The sequence below is a fragment of the Ailuropoda melanoleuca genome, chromosome 6 (assembly GCF_002007445.2).
Source record: "Ailuropoda melanoleuca isolate Jingjing chromosome 6, ASM200744v2, whole genome shotgun sequence".
Lineage (NCBI taxonomy): Eukaryota > Metazoa > Chordata > Mammalia > Carnivora > Ursidae > Ailuropoda > Ailuropoda melanoleuca.
This window is the reverse complement of record NC_048223.1, coordinates 36,777,472-36,795,731: the sequence shown is the minus strand read 5'-3', so window position 1 is coordinate 36,795,731 and position 18,260 is coordinate 36,777,472. Positions and strand designations below refer to the sequence as shown.

The 18,260-nt window shown below is 52.3% G+C and overlaps 1 protein-coding gene across 3 annotated transcripts in view; it reads right to left on the bottom strand.

Moving 5' to 3' along the window:
• The window catches only part of SCN5A (sodium voltage-gated channel alpha subunit 5), a 93,320-nt gene that overhangs the window by 22,793 nt on the left and 52,267 nt on the right, over positions 1 to 18,260 (bottom strand). For 2 of the 3 annotated variants that reach the window (XM_034662225.1, XM_034662224.1), the window contains exons 15-20: positions 14,747 to 14,920; positions 13,100 to 13,456; positions 8,951 to 9,391; positions 7,417 to 7,572; positions 4,550 to 4,670; positions 3,493 to 3,647 (exon numbers count right to left, since the gene is read on the bottom strand). In XM_034662225.1, coding sequence (XP_034518116.1) covers positions 3,493 to 3,647; positions 4,550 to 4,670; positions 7,417 to 7,572; positions 8,951 to 9,391; positions 13,100 to 13,456; positions 14,747 to 14,920 — 1,404 coding nt within the window. The remainder of the gene's footprint in view (positions 1 to 3,492; positions 3,648 to 4,549; positions 4,671 to 7,416; positions 7,573 to 8,950; positions 9,392 to 13,099; positions 13,457 to 14,746; positions 14,921 to 18,260) is intronic. The other variant, XM_034662226.1, reaches the window with a different exon arrangement.

The window sequence follows — 18,260 nt, the reverse complement described above, 5'->3', positions numbered from 1 at the left end:
TCAATTTTTCAAGAATCAGCTTTGGAATTTCATTGCAGTTTTATTATTTATTTTTAATTCATTAATCTGTTTTTTAAATTTTGTTAATTATTTTCTTGTTGTCCTTAAGAATATTTTGTTGCTACATTTGTAATTTCTTGAGTTAAATAATAACTAATTAATTTACATTTTTTCTATTTAATAATAAAAGTGTTTAAGTCAATGAGTTTTCCTCTTTTTTTTTTTTTAAGTAGGCCCCATGTCCAGTGTGGAAACCAACATGGGACTTGACTTCCCGACCCTGAGATCAAGAATTGAGCTGAGATCAAGAGTGGGATGCTTAACTGACTAAGCCACCTAGACACCCCTGTCTGTTTTCCTCTTATTACAGCTTTGGCTGCATCCTATAAGCAGTATTCTCAATATTATTATTTTCTAGCTTTTTTTTATCCCCCCAGCCAGTTTTTTTTCTCTACCTCTATTTTTCTTTTATTTTTCTAGATCTCAAGTGGACAGAATTGGTTGAATCATAATCTTTAACTTACAACACGCTTTCATCTTTGGTCCACAAGTAGCCTTTGTATTTTATTTTTTTGCTTGCTTATTAATATAATGAGCACCCATGAACCTACCACCAAACTATTTTCTGTTTGTTCCAGTTTAAGAATGACTTTCACACTTGCAAAGATTGTTTTTGTTGTTGGTTTTTAATCTTTCCATTTTTGCTATATCTTGCAGTTTCTTTATCTGTAAAATAGGCTTAATAACAGTATTTATCTCTTAGGGTTATTGTGAGAATCAAATGAATTAATCTTTGTAAAATGCTTACAACAGGGTGCTGTTTAAATGTTATTGTTTTTATTATTAATAGGCTAGATCAAATTTGTTAGCTATATATATATTTTATTTTATTTTATTTTTTTAAAATATTTTATTTATTTATTTGACAGAGATAGAGACAGCCAACGAGAGAGGGAACACAAGCAGGGGGAGTGGGAGAGGAAGAAGCAGGCTCATAGCGGAGGAGCCTGATGTGGGGCTCGATCCCATAACGCCGGGATCACTCCCTGAGCCGAAGGCAGACGCTTAACCGCTGTGCCACCCAGGCGCCCCAACTATATATATATATTTTAGATCTTTCATAGTCTTGTTCTTTCTATGTGATTTGTCAGGAACTAATAGAAGTGTGGTAAAATCTCCCTGTAGTATTGCATCATTGCCATTTTTTTTCTTGTTTTTTTTTTCCTGATAGTTTTCGTTTAATATAAGTGCTATGCAATCCTAAGCAAAAACATATTCATAATAGTTTTATTTTTAAAAGTTATATATTTGAGAGAGAGAGAGAGTGTGAGCACAGAGGGAAAGTGAGAGGGAGAAGTAGACTCCCTGCTGAGCAGAGAGCCAGATGTGGGGCTTGATTGCAGGACCCTGGGATCATGACCTGAGCTGAAGGCAGACATTGAATCCACGGAGCTACCCAGGCACTCCAAAAGCTTTATTTTTATTATAGCTTGGACCCACTTTGTTTTCTCACACTTTTTACCCTGAATTCAACCTTGTTTAATATTAACAAACAAAAACACTCTTTTTTGTTGCGATTACATTTGCCTGCTATATCTTATTATTTTACTTTTAATGTTTCTGAGTGACAGTGTTTTGGTTTGTCATTTGAGGGCATAGGTGAGGTGTTTTTTTTTTGTTTTGTTTTGTTTAATCCATTCAGAGTCCTTTCCTTTTAAAAGATGAATTTTATCCAGTTACCATTATTATTAAAACATATTTGCTTTTGCTTCTGCCACATTATTTTCTGTTTCCTGGTTTAATGTTTCCTTGTTCCTTCCTTTTCCTCCTATCTTCTGGTGTTAGCGTTCTGTTTTCTTTAAAAGAAAATTCTCTTCGACAATTTGGAAGGGATATATAGTTTGCTTTCTGTTAAACAAGTTTATAACTTTAAATAACACACTCAGACTTCTTTTTCTCAATATATCATCGACGTGGTTTTTTTTTAAGCCATGCTTGGCTGTCTACCCTGATTAGAGTCACCATTTGCTTGCCAAAACTCCTCCTCACTTATGCCAGGCGGAGTTTTTCTTCCACAGCCCAGACTACATGGCTCTGGCTGCCCTTGTTTGTGGCTGTTTAAAAACAAAACTCGTTAACATATTGTCAAATCATCCTTCTCTGAAGCCTACAGAGATCTGGCTCTAGCTGCCAGTGGTAAAACAGCATGCGGCCTGTAAGTCATGGCTCCAGGCCCACTCTGGAACAGGGGAGGGCAGTACAGAATGGGATGGCAGGCCCAGAGATTTAGGGGTGACAGCCACAGTGCCTCCCTATGGCCTGACCCCAGGAGGCAGCACAGAGGGGAGGCACATAGCCTTGGGTCAAAGTGCCCTTCTCATTTGCTCTGGAGTTCAAAGCATTCCCTGCTAGTTGCTCAAACATGGCATTCTCACCTCTCCAAAGATATCAAGGGCTTGTTCCCCCAGGTCAGGAAAATGATTATCTCCTCTGCCTTCTTGACAGCCCATCTCCCTGTTCACCAGCATCTTCTAGAACCCTCTCCAGGGCTGTCCCATCTCCTCCCAAAAGGACTCCGAGAGATCAGAAGAGGGTGCTTGGGAGCCACATGGGACATTCCTGGAGGTCTCCCTGCTCCTCCTGGTCTCAGCAAACCTCCTTGTCCTCCACAGCCCAGCTTCACCTGCTGTCTCCAGGGAGTCTTCCTGATTGCTCCAGTTCCCCTGACTTCCCAGTCACTTACTCCACTCTTACTCAATGTTCTCTCTTGAGCTGATCTCTGACTATGTCAAACCTACTGAATCTGGTTTCCCCAACTAGACGCTGAGCCACTGAGGCCAGGGCTGGGGTGTCCTCCTCCTGTTGCTCCCCATGGCTCACAGGACTAGATACAAGGAGAGCTTAGAAGAGACCTGTTGAACAAATGGAAGGTCAAAACAAAGGACTCTGGAATCTGACTACCCGGGTTCAAATGCCACATCTGCTGCTTGTGAGTGGTGGGACCTTAGGCAGGTTACATAATGTTTCTACAAAGGGTTGTTGTTGGGGTCGAATGTGACAATGTGTGAACTACATCACACGGCCTCTAGCCTGGGAACACCCGGAATAAGTGGAGCTACCAGCGGAATCGCAGGCAGCATTGTTAACTGCACTGACATGGCCTAACGGAGAGGTTGCAGGTGGGCGTGCCACCAGAGCTGGTGACATGTGACCTGTGCCGTGTCTACACTGTGCAATGGGGCAAATCATTCCCCCTTTGCTGGGACACCGGGGTCTGGACAGATGACCTCTGTAAGGCCTTCTTGCTCTGACTTCTGTACACGCTGTGGTGCTGAGAGTTTGTGAGCTGACTCCCGTTCTGGGGGCCGGGGACGCACATCTGCAGCAGAGGCTCTGCCCCAGTTCCTGGCCTGGCTCTCAGCTGGAGACTCCCCTGCCCTCCCACCCCCTCTCCCTCCCTCCCCGCCCAGCCCTGCATCCCCAGGAGGGTACCAGCGCTCCACTGCTGAGCAGGATCATGAAGATGATGAACGTCTCGAACCAGCTGTGCTCTACGATGCGGTAGCAGGTCTTGCGCAGTCGCCACCAGACCTTCCCTGGGCCCTGCGTGGTGTCCACAGTGCAGCAAGGACAGCGCCGGACACAGCCTATGAGGGGGGAGGGGTCAGGCCCAGTCCAGGGCCTGCAAATGCCCACATCTGATGGCAAAAGGTTGGATGGTGGAAGCGGTGACCGAGAGAAAGAGGTTATGATGGGGAGTAATGAACAGGGTGACACGGTGGGCAGGTGTGATGGGACAGCAGGGAGCACCATGGTGCTGTCCTCAGAGGCCCACGCTCAGCAGGAACTCCAGAGAAAGGCCGGATGGACTAGGCATCCGATGAGCGAGTAAAGGGCCTGGCAGATATGAGCAGGGGGAAGGCTGCGGCTGGGCTGGGCTCCAGTTTCCCCTCTGCTCATCTGGGAAACTCTCCCCCTGGGGGAATATTCCAGAATTCCTGGGGTACTCTGTCCCTGGGTCTTCTCCATCTTTGCAGTTTTTGAGCCTTGGGAAGGGCAAAGGCCTCACTGATAGCCCCAAATGCAATGCCACGTGGAGGGCAAACTCTCATTTTATCCTCAGCTGTCTTCCGAATATCCACAACCAATTCATAAAAGCGACAGATGCCGATGGCCACCATGGGCACATGTCACACCGTGAGTATTTACAGAAGGCCTACGATAGGCCAGGCACCGTGCCAGGGACACAGAGGAAGAGGTTGGGGTCCCTGCTGCTAGGGACATAGACTTGTGCGATGGCCCTACCAACGCAGAGTGCCGGGTCTTCTGTGAGGAGGACCCACCACTGCCCGGCCAGCACTCCATGGGCAGGGTGTCCTCAGGTCCTGGGTAGAAGGAGGGGCCCCCAGGGTCATGAGGCCTGGGGAGGGAGGGCAAGCATCGGGGTCAGGGTGGGGTGCAATGTGGCCCTGGGCCCCAAGTAGCTGCTCATTCTCCTGCTGCTCTGGGTGGGGCGGAGGCTCGGACAAAGGGCCACTCGGGGCAGTACCTTCAGTGAAGCAGTCCTCTGGATCCTTGACATCCTCTCCCAGGTCAGGGATCTGCTCCAGGAGGTCAGCAGTGTTGGTCATGTCTGCTGTGCTCCCCTCCGAGTAGCTGTCCTCGTGAGTCTGTGGGCAGGGCGGGTGGGGTGGGCTGGGTGAGGACCATGTAGGAGCCTCCAGCCTCAAGCCCCGAGTCTGGGGCAGCCAGGGGCTCCCTGAGGGGAGGTGCCCAGACTACTTTCCACTGCATGACCTGGAAATCTGAAGCCCAGGGTGGGTGGGTGGGAACCTGCCCCGGGTTGAACTGAGGCTGGACCTCAGGGGCTCCTGAGTCTGCGGCTCTGGGTCTAGGGTCAGGGGCAGGAGGAAAGGGAAAACACTGGGAATGGGGAATGCGTCCAGCTGGGAACAGACAGACATGGGCGCAACACAGACACACACTTGGACAAGGATACATGGTAGCAGCTTGGCACACGCAGGGAAGACAGGCATGCCACACCGAGAACAGAGTCAGAACCAGGACCACAGGCACATACAGGTGTGAGGTCAGATGTGCAGAGCAGAGGCCAGCCACCCAGCCGACGCTTCTCACCCAATTCATGAGTGCTAGTGTGATGGGCAGGGTTTGGAGTCAAAGCAACAAGGTACTAGAGACTTCCCTGCCTGGCCATGCAGGGTTATGCCACCCCCCCCTTGCATAATCTGATTACAGAGAGGTGTGTGCATGCGGTGTTATGAGTATCTGTGCGGGGCACGTGTGGGTGCTGGCGTCAGGGGGCGCAGTAGTGGTAGTGGTCACTGTCGGTGCTCAGCCCAGTTCCCACTGTTGGGCCCCACAGCACCGTGAACGCTGGCTCCTGAGCTGGCCCCTTCTCCAGAACCCTGTCTGTAGCCAGGGGCGGCCAGGCCTGGTAATGGTCTGGGTGTTACACCCCAAGCCGGGGGTGGCTGACACCCAGTGTTGCACTGATGTGGGAAGACATAGGCCAGCCCCTCGCCTGGGCGGGGGGCAATCCACATACAGCCCATGCTCCAGGGCTCCCCACTGGACCAGGCTGAGGCCTGAATCCAGGACCTGGCCTTTCGAAGCTTTGTTGGCCTCTCCTGCTTCTCGCTCTCCCCTGTCAGCTTCTCTGAGGGCACTCCCTCAGGAAATCCTTTGCACAGGAAATCCTTTGCTCAGGCTCTGCTGCTAGAATCCCGCTCTACAGACAGGCATGGAAGGGCCGAGGGATCCTGAGAAGGAAGGGAAACCTTCGGTAGCCTCGGATCCCGTCTATGCCGCCTGCTGAGCGGGCCCGCCCAGGCCACTCAGCCTCAGGCTCCACTTAAAGATGAGCTGGTTGGAGTCCCGGCCTGCCTCTGCTCCTGAAGCTGTCTTCTTTCCCCTTCCTTCCATGACTCACTCCGCTGCTTTCTCAAAGTACTCTTTAGTTTTGGTGTTTGTGATGGGGAAGGGCTAGACACTGGTGGGAAAGTCAAGAGGGCTCCTGGGTACAGGGTGGAGCCTTGGCCCTTCTGGTGTCCCCGTGGCTTTGAGAGGGCTTCATCCTTCTGCCCCCAGCTTCACTGGGCAGCTGAGCGGGGAAAGGCACAAGCCAGAGGAGGTCTCCATGCTACCTGGCTTTTCAGACACTGGAGTTGCATAAAGCACCCGGGGCATTGGGTGGGAGATGAGTTCTCAGGATCCCAGCGAGATGAGGGGTCCTTCTCCAGGAAGACCCAGCCCACCTCTCTCTCCTTTTGATAGGTCCCACCATGAACTGATTGGAGGAGAGGAAGAAGTGTCATCATTCCAGTAGGAGAGCCTCCCCTCTCCGGGACTTTGTGCCCGTCCTGCATCTTCCTGTTCCCACATGCCTCTGTGCGTCAGACCCTCCAGGGGAAAAGTGTGACCTGCACCGTCAGGATGAAGATTCCAGTAAGTGCCTGTGCTCCAAAGCTGACCATGATCGAAAAGCCTCCCATGAGCCCATCCCATGAAAGGGACAAGGCAAAAGGTACAATGTTCCGTTGGAGCAAGTCACAACTGCTGGACCGAGGGCCAGGGTCAGGCGGCACTGTCTCCGAACACCTGCCCTCTACCTTCCGCGGTGCTGGCGTGAGTGGAGGTGGGTGTGCGGGGTGGGGGGTGCAGTCAGCAGTGCCGCAGTCCTTTAGCTCAGGGGCTGTGGACTCAAATGCTGTCAGGGGTGGAATGCTTGCAGGTAGTGGAGTGAAGTTAGGCAAGTGGGGTCTGAGGCAACCCAGAGAGCTCCAGCCAGTGTCAAGGAGGCGGTCATCACTCGTCTCGGCAGGGTGGTTCTGCTTGCAATTTTTTTTTCATTTTTACCCACTTTTTTCTGCATTTCAGAAATGCAGATTTTTTTTTGTTTTGTTTTTTACATAAAAGCTACCAGGTTTTAAATGCTGGTAGTGAATTCAAATTAAAACCCTTCTGTGGCCAGAACAAAACTCTCCAGTAGGCCTCCCGTTTTTAGCCTCTGCCTTAGTCCGGGAGAGAAGCAGCTGGTGGCCAACGCATCAAAAACTTGTTCTCAGGGCCGCCCCGAAGTCCCCCAGGATGGGGTAATTCACAGAGACGACCAAAGCACGGGAACTGAGTGAGGAGTGAACACACAGAGGGGTGGGGTTAGTCCTGCATCAGGGGCCTGAGCTGGCTGCTTCCAGAATTTCCCAGAAGCTCTGGGCCCCATGCCACCCCTCTCCTGTCAGGCCCGTGCGCCCCTCTGCTGATGAGTCTCCCACACTGCCTGTGACCGTGGCTATGGCTGCCACCAGCAAATGCAGGCATGTGCCAGGACCTCTCATGGCCTAGCTTCAGTCCAAGTGGCAGCGCCCCACCGGCTTTGGGGACAAAGGTGTGTGTTACCTCACTGCACCCTGGGGCCGGGGGCTCCACTTTCCGCCGCTGCCGCCAGTCTGCCTGAGCCACACTGGCCTCGGAGGAGGCAGTCTCTGACACCTGGCTCCAGGCCCTGGGCTCTGGGAGGGCCTCTGGGCTGCCGGAAACAGGCTGGGATTCCTGCTGAAGAGACCCCCCCAGCCCGTAAGCTCCCCAGCCGGAGTGTTTCCAGGGCCCCACCTATGCAACTGGAGCACTGACTCCTGCCCTCGTCATGGGGCCTCATGTCACTGAAGATCTCTCCCTCGAGGGCCCGGAGTGGGCCGCTGGGAGCCCCCTGATAGATCCAGGCAAAGGGCTCCTGGTCAGCCTGGCTTAAATTTCCCCCTCCTCCCACTCCCTGGAAGCGAGCGGCTGGGCTGCAACGCCCCGTTCCAAATCCAAATGCTGGCAGCTCCACTTAGGAGGGACTTATGGACTTCCCGCGTGAGTTCCCACGGCACCCCGCATGTATGTCCGCCCTCCACACACACACACACACACACACACACACACACACACACACACACCAGTCCCAGGGAGCCAGAGTCAACAGGTTCAAGAGAAGGAGAGGAGAAGGAAAAGAAGCATCCTGGAGATAACTGGTAGCCGTGGTCCTGGCAACGCCAATACTGCCCTCCCCTGACTTATACTGTCCCTTGTCCTACAGCCTGAGCGAAGGGGTGGAAGCCGGCCTCTGGGACCACAGGGAGGCAGAAAGATGTGGAAGCCAGCCTGGAGCCTCAGTTTCAATTCCCCACATGGGGAGCAGTGGCTCCTCACAGCAGACCCCCCCAGTGCAGGCCCAAAGCAAGCAGCCAGGAGGAGCCCAATCGGACAGAGAACCACTCACTGTTTGACCTAAAGACTTAAGGAGAAGCCATTGTGCCTGGCTCAGGCCACAGGAAAGCGGAGGGGGTGGGGGGCACTGTCTCTTTTGTCCAGACTCTGGTACTAAGTGTTAAAAATAACAGGTTGGGAGATAAGATAGTGCTGTCTCTGACACTTGCCATCTTAGGGATGCTTATTTTTAAATCTCAGAGTGAGCCCTGGGCCAGGGAGGAGGGGAAAGGGCAGTTAGGAGGTCAGGAGACTACACTCCTCCCTCACCAAGACATTCCACCTTACTAGTCCTGGAGGGGGACAATGTGGGGGTGGGGATGGGAGTGCTGGCTCTGTCATAGGCGTGTGAGGCACTCCTAGCAAGGCTCTCTCTTGCCATGCCTCAGTTTCCCTGTCTGTACAATTAGCTGCTCATGGATAGCATCAGAGGAATGATGGACCATAGCCCATTCCAAGGTCTCTTCTGGGCTGGGCTGGGAAGAGACGGCTGACAGCTGGCCTCAGCACCCCTCTGTGAGGCTGCCTCTTGGGGGTGGCCTGTCATCTACATCCACCCTACTGCTGCTGGGGCAGTCTGGCAGGGGCAGCTGCTCTGAGCGAGGCTGGGAGCCCTGGCGAGCACAGCCCCGAGCCCTGTACAAGTAGGTGCTGCCGACACGTGGTGGGTGGGGGTGCTCACCTGCCTACTGGACTCTTCCTCTGTGCCCAGGCTGTTCTCCTCATCCTCCTCTTGGTCATCCGTGTCTGACTCAGCCACTGCAATGGGCACGCACACAGGCTCTGTATCCCCGGGGGTGCCCTGGCCTGGCTGCTTGTCTTCCTCAAACCGTGTCTCCTTGCGGGCCGGAGGCGCCTTCTCTGACTCCGGGGGTGGTGGGGAGCTGGAGGTGGCAATGCAGCTGGGCAGCTGGCCATGGGCGGCGAGGGCTGCCGGCTTCTGGGGCCGCCGCTGCAGGAGCCCACAGCAGAAGTCCCAGGTGGTCCGCTTGAGGAAGCGCAGGCCGCGCTGGATGCGTGCCAGGGCCAGCTGGAGGTTGTTCATCTCCCCGTCGTCGTCAGGGGCTGTGAGGTTGTCTGCACTGAAGGAGCTGAGCAGCAGAGCCAGGAAGAGGTTCAGGACCTGCGGAGGCAATGGATAGGGCTCGTCAAGGCAAGCACCACACTAGGAGCAGCTAGCCTTGGGTCCATTTTGGGGAAACTGAGGCCCGGGGACTTTAAGGATTGCTGATGGCCAATGGTTCTGGACTCAAACCCTGGGCCCTCATCCTAACCTCACGGTTCTCTCGAATATAGTGAATTTGGCTATAAAATGAAAGATAATTCTTGTCCCTCTTCTCAAGGGCTCAGATACAGTCTGGGTTGAATCTGAGCACTTGAAAATCTAGGGATCCTGCTATGGGGCACCTCCACCTGTGTCTGACTTTGCTTTCCAGGTGACCGACGTGGGGGACGGAGCAGAGAAGGGGCAAGGGCAGGAAAAGAGCAGCACAGGCAGTCCTTGGGCATCTGGGACTAACTGCAGGGTCAAGACACAGAGAGGTGGCTGTCTAGGCAGTGAGGGGTGCTTGGATGGGCGCTGGGTACTGGACCAGACAACTGCAGCTGGGGTGGAGGGAACGGGGCATGGAGTCGGGGGAGGGGTGACACTGCAGGGTGCCAGAAGGACAGTACTTCACTTAAATTATTTAGCAGGGGCTAGGGACTTCAGAGTCCGTAACGGAGGTGTGCAAAATCCATCTCTTTCTGCATGGTTCTGGACTACTGCTCGTTGTTAAACCATCCTGCAAGTGGAAAGCTTTAGCTTTTGTTAGGAAAGAGACCTTTGGCTGAGTGACCAGAGCGTGGCCTTGGGTTCACTGCCCAGCCTCGTGGAGGGTGAATGAAAATGACAGTGGGCTTGTTCCCACACATGGGGCGGAGTGGCTCCGGAGCATCACCAGGCTGACAGGCCCGAGACACTGCCTCCCCACCTTGGGCCTGGTGCCCCCTCCTGCCAGCCAGCCCCAGAAGGGAGCTCCCTCGAATGGGGGCCCCGACGGCAGAGGTGTGTGAAGGTGGGTGTGCGGTTCTCCCTGGAGACCCACTCTGGGCTCCTCTCTGGCTTCTCACAAGCCCCTACGACGGGCCTCGCGCCTGTCAGAGAGCTAGGGACAAGAATTCTGAAGAAAGCAGTGGTAAGGCTGGAGCGCCAGGAGTCAGAAACATGCCTTTGGTTTAAAAAGCAATACACATTCAGGAGGACAGAATGGTAAAGTGAAGAAGCAGCATCTGGCATTCCATGTGGGGAGATGGTCACTTTTGACACCGGCAGCCTTTTTAATGTCATCCCCGGGGGGTGGGGCACAAGGTGTGATTCAGGGCTGCTGTCTACACTGACCTCCGATCCGGCCCCTGGCCTCTGCCATACTGGCCTGTGCCTGGCCTGCCTCTGCTCCCAGTTGCCCACCCTGGATCCTCTGCCCTCACCCATGCCTCACCTCCAGGTATTTGGGACCCAGGCTGGGGGGTAGGGCCGGGGGGGGGGGGCCTGGGCAGCCCTGTCTATCCCCACAAGAACACCAGCACCCCCTCCTTGTTGCCTGCTTCCGAGGTTTGGCTTCTTCCAGTGCTTCCCCCGTCAATCACGCTGCTGCTCCCCAGCCCCTGCCTGATCATGACTTCCCATTTCAATGGCAATCTTGCTCCCACCCACGCACGGCAGCGGCCCAATTCCTGAGGCGACCAGGGAGGGGGCTGCGTGGGCTGCGTTAGCTTCCCTCCTCCAGCAGCCTCTGATCTTCTCATCCCCAGGCAGATCCGCTAGAAAATTGCAGGGCTGTGCACATGAGGGCAGTGGGCCTGGCCCTGGGCTGAGAGCCTGGCGTACTCACATCCTCCTGGGACTACATAGTCTGGTGGCCCCTGGAGCTGGGCCAGGGCTGAGTGAGGCTCCATCCTGAGAGGCGGCCAGCTGGAGGAATGGAGGGAGGTGCAGCCCAAGAGCTGGGTTCTATTGGCACTGTGCACCGATGCCCTGCCACCTCTCTGGGGCCTACCAGTGGGGCTGGAGGGAGCCTGACCCCAACTTGGCCTGGGCCTACACTTGTATGATTATGGCACATTGGAGGAGAAGCAGGGAGGTTTGGGGAAGGGCTCTGCCTGGAACCTGCAGCCCACAGTACTTGAGCGACCCACAGGCCCTCTATGAGTTGATGCAAGTCTATGCTGCACACCAGCCTAGAGGCAGATCATGCAGGTGTGCTGTCTGAGCATGTGCGGACCCCTTGTGTGCCCAGGCAGGTAGCGCCCTGTCCACAGAGGACACTGACTTCTTCTGGAACCACTCACTTGCTTCAACCTGGCCTCTTCCCAAAGCTCCTTCTCTGGCATTGGGATTTTTGATCTCTCTCAACTGCAGAATTCCCCACATTGTAAAGATACAAGGCAAGATGCACCTGTTCTAGGACACGCAGGTGGCCATGGGAGCAATGCCTGGGTCCCTCATGACAGGGTAGCAGGGACTCTCACCATAGCTATCCAGGGTGACATACAAGCTCCCATGGGCCCTGCCTTACCTGGACCACCATCTGCTGCACCTGTGCTTTGCTCCCTTTGTCCCTTCCCACTCTAGCAGCACTAATCAGGTCTGCTCCAAACCCTCCTCTAGGAAGCCTTCCTTGATTTCCCCTGCTGGAGGGGATCAACACCCAAGGGCTCCTCCTGAAGGCCTCTGATCATTCTGACCAGCTTGAGAGTTATTTCAGTCCTGTTTGAACTTTCCACCTCCCCACTCTCGTTGGTGAGCAATGTCAGGGTCACTTTCACCTCTGTATGCCCAGCAGCACCTGCCACAATATTTTGTATGCAATAGGGGCACAGTAAATGTTTGTCAAGCTGAATTGAAAAACCATGTGATAAATCATTGACAGTAAATGATGAGTAAATAAATAAGTTAATGGATATAAAATGAGTATATAATGAATAAACAGTACCTAGGTGGGTGATTGAATGAATGAGCAAATGAGGAGTGATAGGAATGGATGGATGGGTCAGTGAGTGAGTAAGTAGAAAGCTGGATAGATAAATGGGTAGATGGAGAGGGCTGGTGAATGAGTGAATGGATTGTGGGTTGACAGACGGATGTGGGGGTGGATTAGTGAGTGGAGAGATAGATAAGAGAGTAAAAATATGGGTGATGGATGAGTGGATAGACGGATGGGTGGAAAGATGGATGGGTGATGGATGGATGAATAGGTAGGGGGTGTGTGTGTGTTTATGAATGAAGAGGGGATGGCGGTTGGGTGGTTGATGGACAGGTAAATGGACAGGTGAATGAATGGGTGGATGGGTATGAAAATGAGTAAGTGGGGGTTGATGGATGGATGACTGGGTGAGCGAGTGAGTGAATAGACAGGAAGACTGGTAACTGAGTAGAGAGATTGATGGAGAGGTAGACGGATGGGTGAGTTGGTGGGTGGGTGACTGATAAGTAGAACAGTGGCTGGATAGGGAGATGTATGGAAGATTAGAGAGATGGACGAGTAAGTGGGTAAGTGAAGAGATGGAATGGTGGTAAGTGCACAGATGGATTAGTAAATGGGTGCACAGGTGGGTGGACGAACGAATGGATGAGTAGATAGATGGAAGGATCAGTAATGAATAGGTGGATGGATGGGTAAATGGATGCGTGATGAGAGATTGATGGATAGATGGGTAGTTTGATAGATGGCTGAGTGAATTGTGGAATGGATGGAAGGAAGTTAAGTGAATGGATAGAGGGATAACTGGATGGGTGAGTGTGTGTGTGTGTGTGTGTGTGTTGTGTATGTGGAGCCACTGGCCAACTTACCACAAGGTTGCCAATGACCATAACAAGCAAGAAGACAAGCAGGCACAGTGATTGCCCAGACACCTCCATGCAGTCCCACATGGTCTCGATCCACTCCCCACAGAGGATGCGGAAGATGATGAGGAAGGCATGGAAGAAGTCCATCATGTGCCAGCGGGGCAGCAGGCCTGAGTCACTGATGCGGTACCTCTGCTCTGAGTAGTTCTTGCCGAAGAGCTGCATGCCCACCACAGCGAAGATGAACACAATGATGGCCAGCACCAGCGTCAGGTTCCCCAGTGCCCCCACTGAGTTTCCGATGATCTTGATGAGGGTGTTCAGGGTGGGCCACGATTTGGCCAGCTTGAAGACCCGCAGCTGGGGAAGGAGGTGTCCTTGTGAGGGCCTCTAGTTCCTACCACCCATGGAGACCCTCACCCCCACTAGCTCCTGCCTGAAAACCTAGGAGGCCCATGGACACCTGTTTCTCCAAGAGCACACACTGCTCTTTCTCTCTACAGCCTGAGGGGAGCATCACTGGGCTTGGCTCTGGGAGTCAGGCCAGCATCTCCAGTTTCATCTCCCCAACTCCACCTTGCTCTTCATCCCCATACCAGCTTCCTCCCTGCCTCAGGCTCACTTCCAGAAACTTCCCAGTTTTTCTGGCGATTTCTCCAGCATGGAATGTCCTTCCTCTTTCAGGCTCATCTCCATCAGGTCAAACCATCTCTGATTTGCCCAATTGCCTCCAACCTTCTCTCCTCTATCATGGAGAAAGGGGTGGGCAGGTGCTTAGCTTTTATTGAATACCTGCTGTGCCAGGCCTGTGCTCAGGATGGCTCACCTCATTCAGAGCTCCAAATAACCACACGAGGCCGGCACTATTATTACCTCTTTTGACAGATGAAGAAGCCAACTCTTAAAGGTGGAGTAACTTATCTGAGTCCATGAGCTCATGGCAGTGGAGTCAGGATTAGAACCTATAGCTTGGACTTTCTCTACTGCCCCTACCACCCTCCCTTTCAAGCCCCCAGTGAACCCACCAACATTGCCCAGACTTCCTTCAGGAAGCCTTCCTTGATCTACTTCCAGCTCCATGTGTGGACTGCTCAGACATTCTGCACTCAAAGAGTGGTCCACAGACCAGCAGCTTCGGCCTCACCTGAGACCTACTAAATTAGGCAGTATGGTTTAACAAGATCCCCAGATGATTTGTGTGTACGTTAGAGTTTCCAAAATGCTAACTCTGAAACCAGCAGGCAGAACCCCAGGAGAGCTGTCAGCAGACCAGGCTCCACCTGTTATTTGCCATGTGGCTTTTGGGAAATTCATTTCACTTGGGTCTTAGTCTCCTCATCTGTGAAATGGGTATGTGGTAATACTAGCTCCTCTCCTGGGTTACTATGAGGGCTAAAGCGGGCATGGTGAGACATAAAGGGCTTTGCAAGTCATCAGGATGGCCATCCCAATAGCTTCCCCAGAGGGTTGTCTCCCATCTTGCCCCCCTCTGTACCTCCCACATCACCAGCACTGGGGTACCTAGAAAATAGCTGTTGGGCAAAGGCATGACGGATCAGAGTAGGGGTGACTGAGTGGTGACCTCAGAGGGGGCTGCCTCAGTGCCCCAGGCCCCCACCCCATCTCCCTGCAGCGGGCCCAGCCAGGTACCAGGCGGAAGGAGCGCAACACTGATAGGTTGCCCATGCGGGACAGGCCCAGCTCCATGAGGCTCAGGATGACAATGATGCTGTCGAAGATGTTCCAGCCTTGCTGGAAGTAGTAGTAGGGGTCCAGAGCGATGATCTTGAAGGTCATCTCTGCGGTGAAGATCCCCGTGAAGACCTGGGGAGGAACAGAGAGACCGGGGTTCCCAGTGTTTGGGCTGGGAAGGGCCTCGGGCCAGGAGGGGTGGCCTGCTTTCTGACTCTTGCTCCCGCATGGTCCCCCTCCTGGCTGTCAGCTCTGACTGCACCCTGGCTCTCAGTGGGTGCTTGCTCAGCCATGGCCCAGGCCCTTGGGGATATGCATTGCCTGATGCCCCAGCTCCTTCTTTGGCTTAGCACCCATGACCTGCCAGCCTGGCCCTCAGAAACAGCCAGACCTATCTCAGGCTCTGCAGAGACTTATAGCTCTAGGAAGCACCTGCGGGCGGGGAGGGGGGTAGAGGTGGGGGTGACACAACCCAGCCTGACATCTTCCAGCCCATGTCACCACAGGAAGCACTCTCCCTCCACATGTGCCAAGAACATGCATTTCCGTAAACACTCATGGTTCTCGTGTCTCAGGGCATCTGCCCATGCAGTCCCTCCTCCATCTTGTCCACACACTGAAACTCCTGCCTCTGTAATAACAGCCACCCAACTTCTAGAGGGCATGATCACGTGCCAGTCCTGGGCTCGAATGCCCTGCATATGTTGTTCCTTTTAATCCGTCCAGCAACCCAATGAGGAAAGCATCATTGTCCCCATTTTACAGGGAAAGAAACTGAGGCACTGAGAGGTTAAGTAATTTGTCTGGGATCACGTAGCTAGTGCGTTTGAGAACCAGGAAATGAACTCCGTCGTCCTTCAAGATTTAGAGCTACCCCGCTCTGCCTCCTGGAAGCATTCCTGAGGTAGGCAGAGGCTGGGTTTCCCACCATTTGTTGACACAGCCTGGAGCCCCCCAACCTGGGCCAGCAGAGTGCCGTGGTCAAGGAGCCCATCGTGTGGTGGGCCACGCAGCTTGACCATTTCCAACAGCTCCGCAGTGTGCCAACAGCCTCGAGGGGCGCACAGTTCCTGGAGGAGGGGATGTCCTGGGAAGGCGTGGCCGGCAGGAAGGTGGGCCTGCTTACGAGGCCTTCTTGGAGCTGAGCGCGTTATTGTGAGGGTGGTGAGGAGTCACTGGTGTCTTCTGTGGGTGAGGGCTGAGGTCAGAGGGCCAGACCATCCCTGGGGACAGATAAGGCCCTGTGGCCTTTTTCTCACCCCTGCTGGCCCTCCGGTCTCCCCCATCACCTGCCCAAGTGTGCCAGGGTAGGTGTGTTCTGAAGGCCTGTTCACCAGACCCATGAGTGCTAACACTCATTTCTGGGAAGGGAGCTCGGGAGAGATCCCACCTCAGTTTGACCAAGCGCAAGTCTCTTTTGGCAGTAAGAGAGCGGATGTTAGTTGGCACTGGGAGTCAGAAGAAGACGGCAGAAGCTCTTGGGGAATGCCTCTTGGGGAAGAAGCAACAGCATCACCTGGAAGCTCTTTAGAGATGCAGAATCTTGAAGACCCCTGACCTGCTCGAGCAGAACCTGCATTTTGACTAGATTCCCAGCTGATTTAGCAGTTTGAGAAGTGCTATTTTTGAGCGCTCGTTCTCAAACGTGGTGCACTTTGGAATCACCTAGGGAGCTTTAAAAATTCAGATGCTTGGGTCCTACTTCCAGAGGTTCTAGTTAAATTGGACTGGAGTGCAGCCCAGGAATTATTGTTGTTGTTGCTGCTGTTGTCGTTGTTGTCGTCATTGTTGTTGTTTTGAACTTCCTAGGTGATCCTAATATGCACTAAGCTTGCGAAACACTGCTTTACAAGTGCATAAATTTTGGTGCCAGACTCCTCCTTCCAAAGGATCAGCCCAGGCTTTCTAAGTTCATGTAATCAAAGCTGGATGGTTTAAGACATGTAGAGAATGGCAGCCAGACTCAGGTTCCAAAGCTGGGTCTGTCACTCTGGGATCTTGGGCCAGTTTCCTCATCTCCCAGAGCCTCGAGTGTCCTCCTATGTAAAATGGGGATAAGGACGGCTCCATAGGAAGTTACTAAGAGTTCGAGCTAATGGCTGCAAAGCCGATGCTCCCTACCAGAGGGCCATTGTTGTTATCATGGGCAGCATTTTTGTGACTGATGAGGGGAGCCGAGTGCCAGGTCCAGGCAGGGGCTGCCTTCAAACAACTCTGCATGTTTTATGGGCTCACAGGGATCTGGCAGGCAGAGACTGGGAGAGTGGGGACCCACTTTCCCTGACTCCGGGCCAGAGAGCCACTGAGCAGTGCTGATGGTGGCTTCCCAGGAAGTGGGGGGATGTTTTAGTTCCTACTTTTTATACCCTCCAATCAGCCATTCTCATTATTATTGTGTTTACAGTCAAAGCTTGCTTAGCTTTACCCACATTCTTACGATTCCTTTCTGGTTCTTCTCAAATCCTGATTTAAGAATCTGTGTGTGTGTGTGTGTGCAATCATTTTACTTCTTTCTGAAGTACAAATTTTTCTTACTGTTTCAGAGATGATTTGTGTGTGGTAGATTCCCAGTATTTAGTATCTTTTGTAAATGTCAGGACAATGGACATAGAATTCTAGGGTGTCCACTGTTTCCTCCCAGAACTTTGGAATGAGTATTCCACTGTCTTCTGGATTTTGTTGAAGCTATTTTGGAGGTTGCCATCTATCTAACTGTTGTTCCTTAGTAGGCGATCTTTCTTGTTTTGGTTGCTGTATGATCGTGTCTTTGCTTTTGACGTTCATCATGTCTAGATATTTGATTTATCTTGTGCAGGATGAAATGTAATTCCTGAATCTAAGGGTTCATTTCTTTGATCAACTCTCACCTATTCTTTTCTTGAACATTCTTTTGCCCCCATTCTCCTATCTTTTCCTTTGGAACTCCTATCAGTTGTGTGCTTGACCTTCTCATTCTGACCCAAGGTCTCTGAACTTTGATTTCATATTTTCTGTCTCTTCATCTCTCTACATTCTGGGCAACTTCCTTAGATCTAAAATTATATTAATTTAATTCTGTCCCTAAGCTATATGAATATGCTATTTGATTTATACATTGAGATTTTAATCCTAGTGGCTACATTTTCCATTTCCAGACATTTGATTTGGTTCTTTTCCAAAGCTGTCGTATCTCTTTAATGTTTAATTCCTTCTTTTATGTCTTTAGTTATTATGAACCTTCTTATTTTATCATCGGTTATATTATGTGACATTCTGAAAAGGATAAGAATCTGTGTGTGTGTGTGTGTGTGTGTGTGTGTCTGTCTGCTGACTCTTCCTCATAGTGGACTATTTCCTTGTGTGTTTTGTAATCTGGAGAATACAGTTGGCCTGGGTTAAGAGTGTGTCTTTCCAGTGAAGTTTTGTGCTTGCTTCTTGCAGGGGCCCCAAAATATCATAGGATCACTTTATCTGTTAAATTTTTAGGCATACT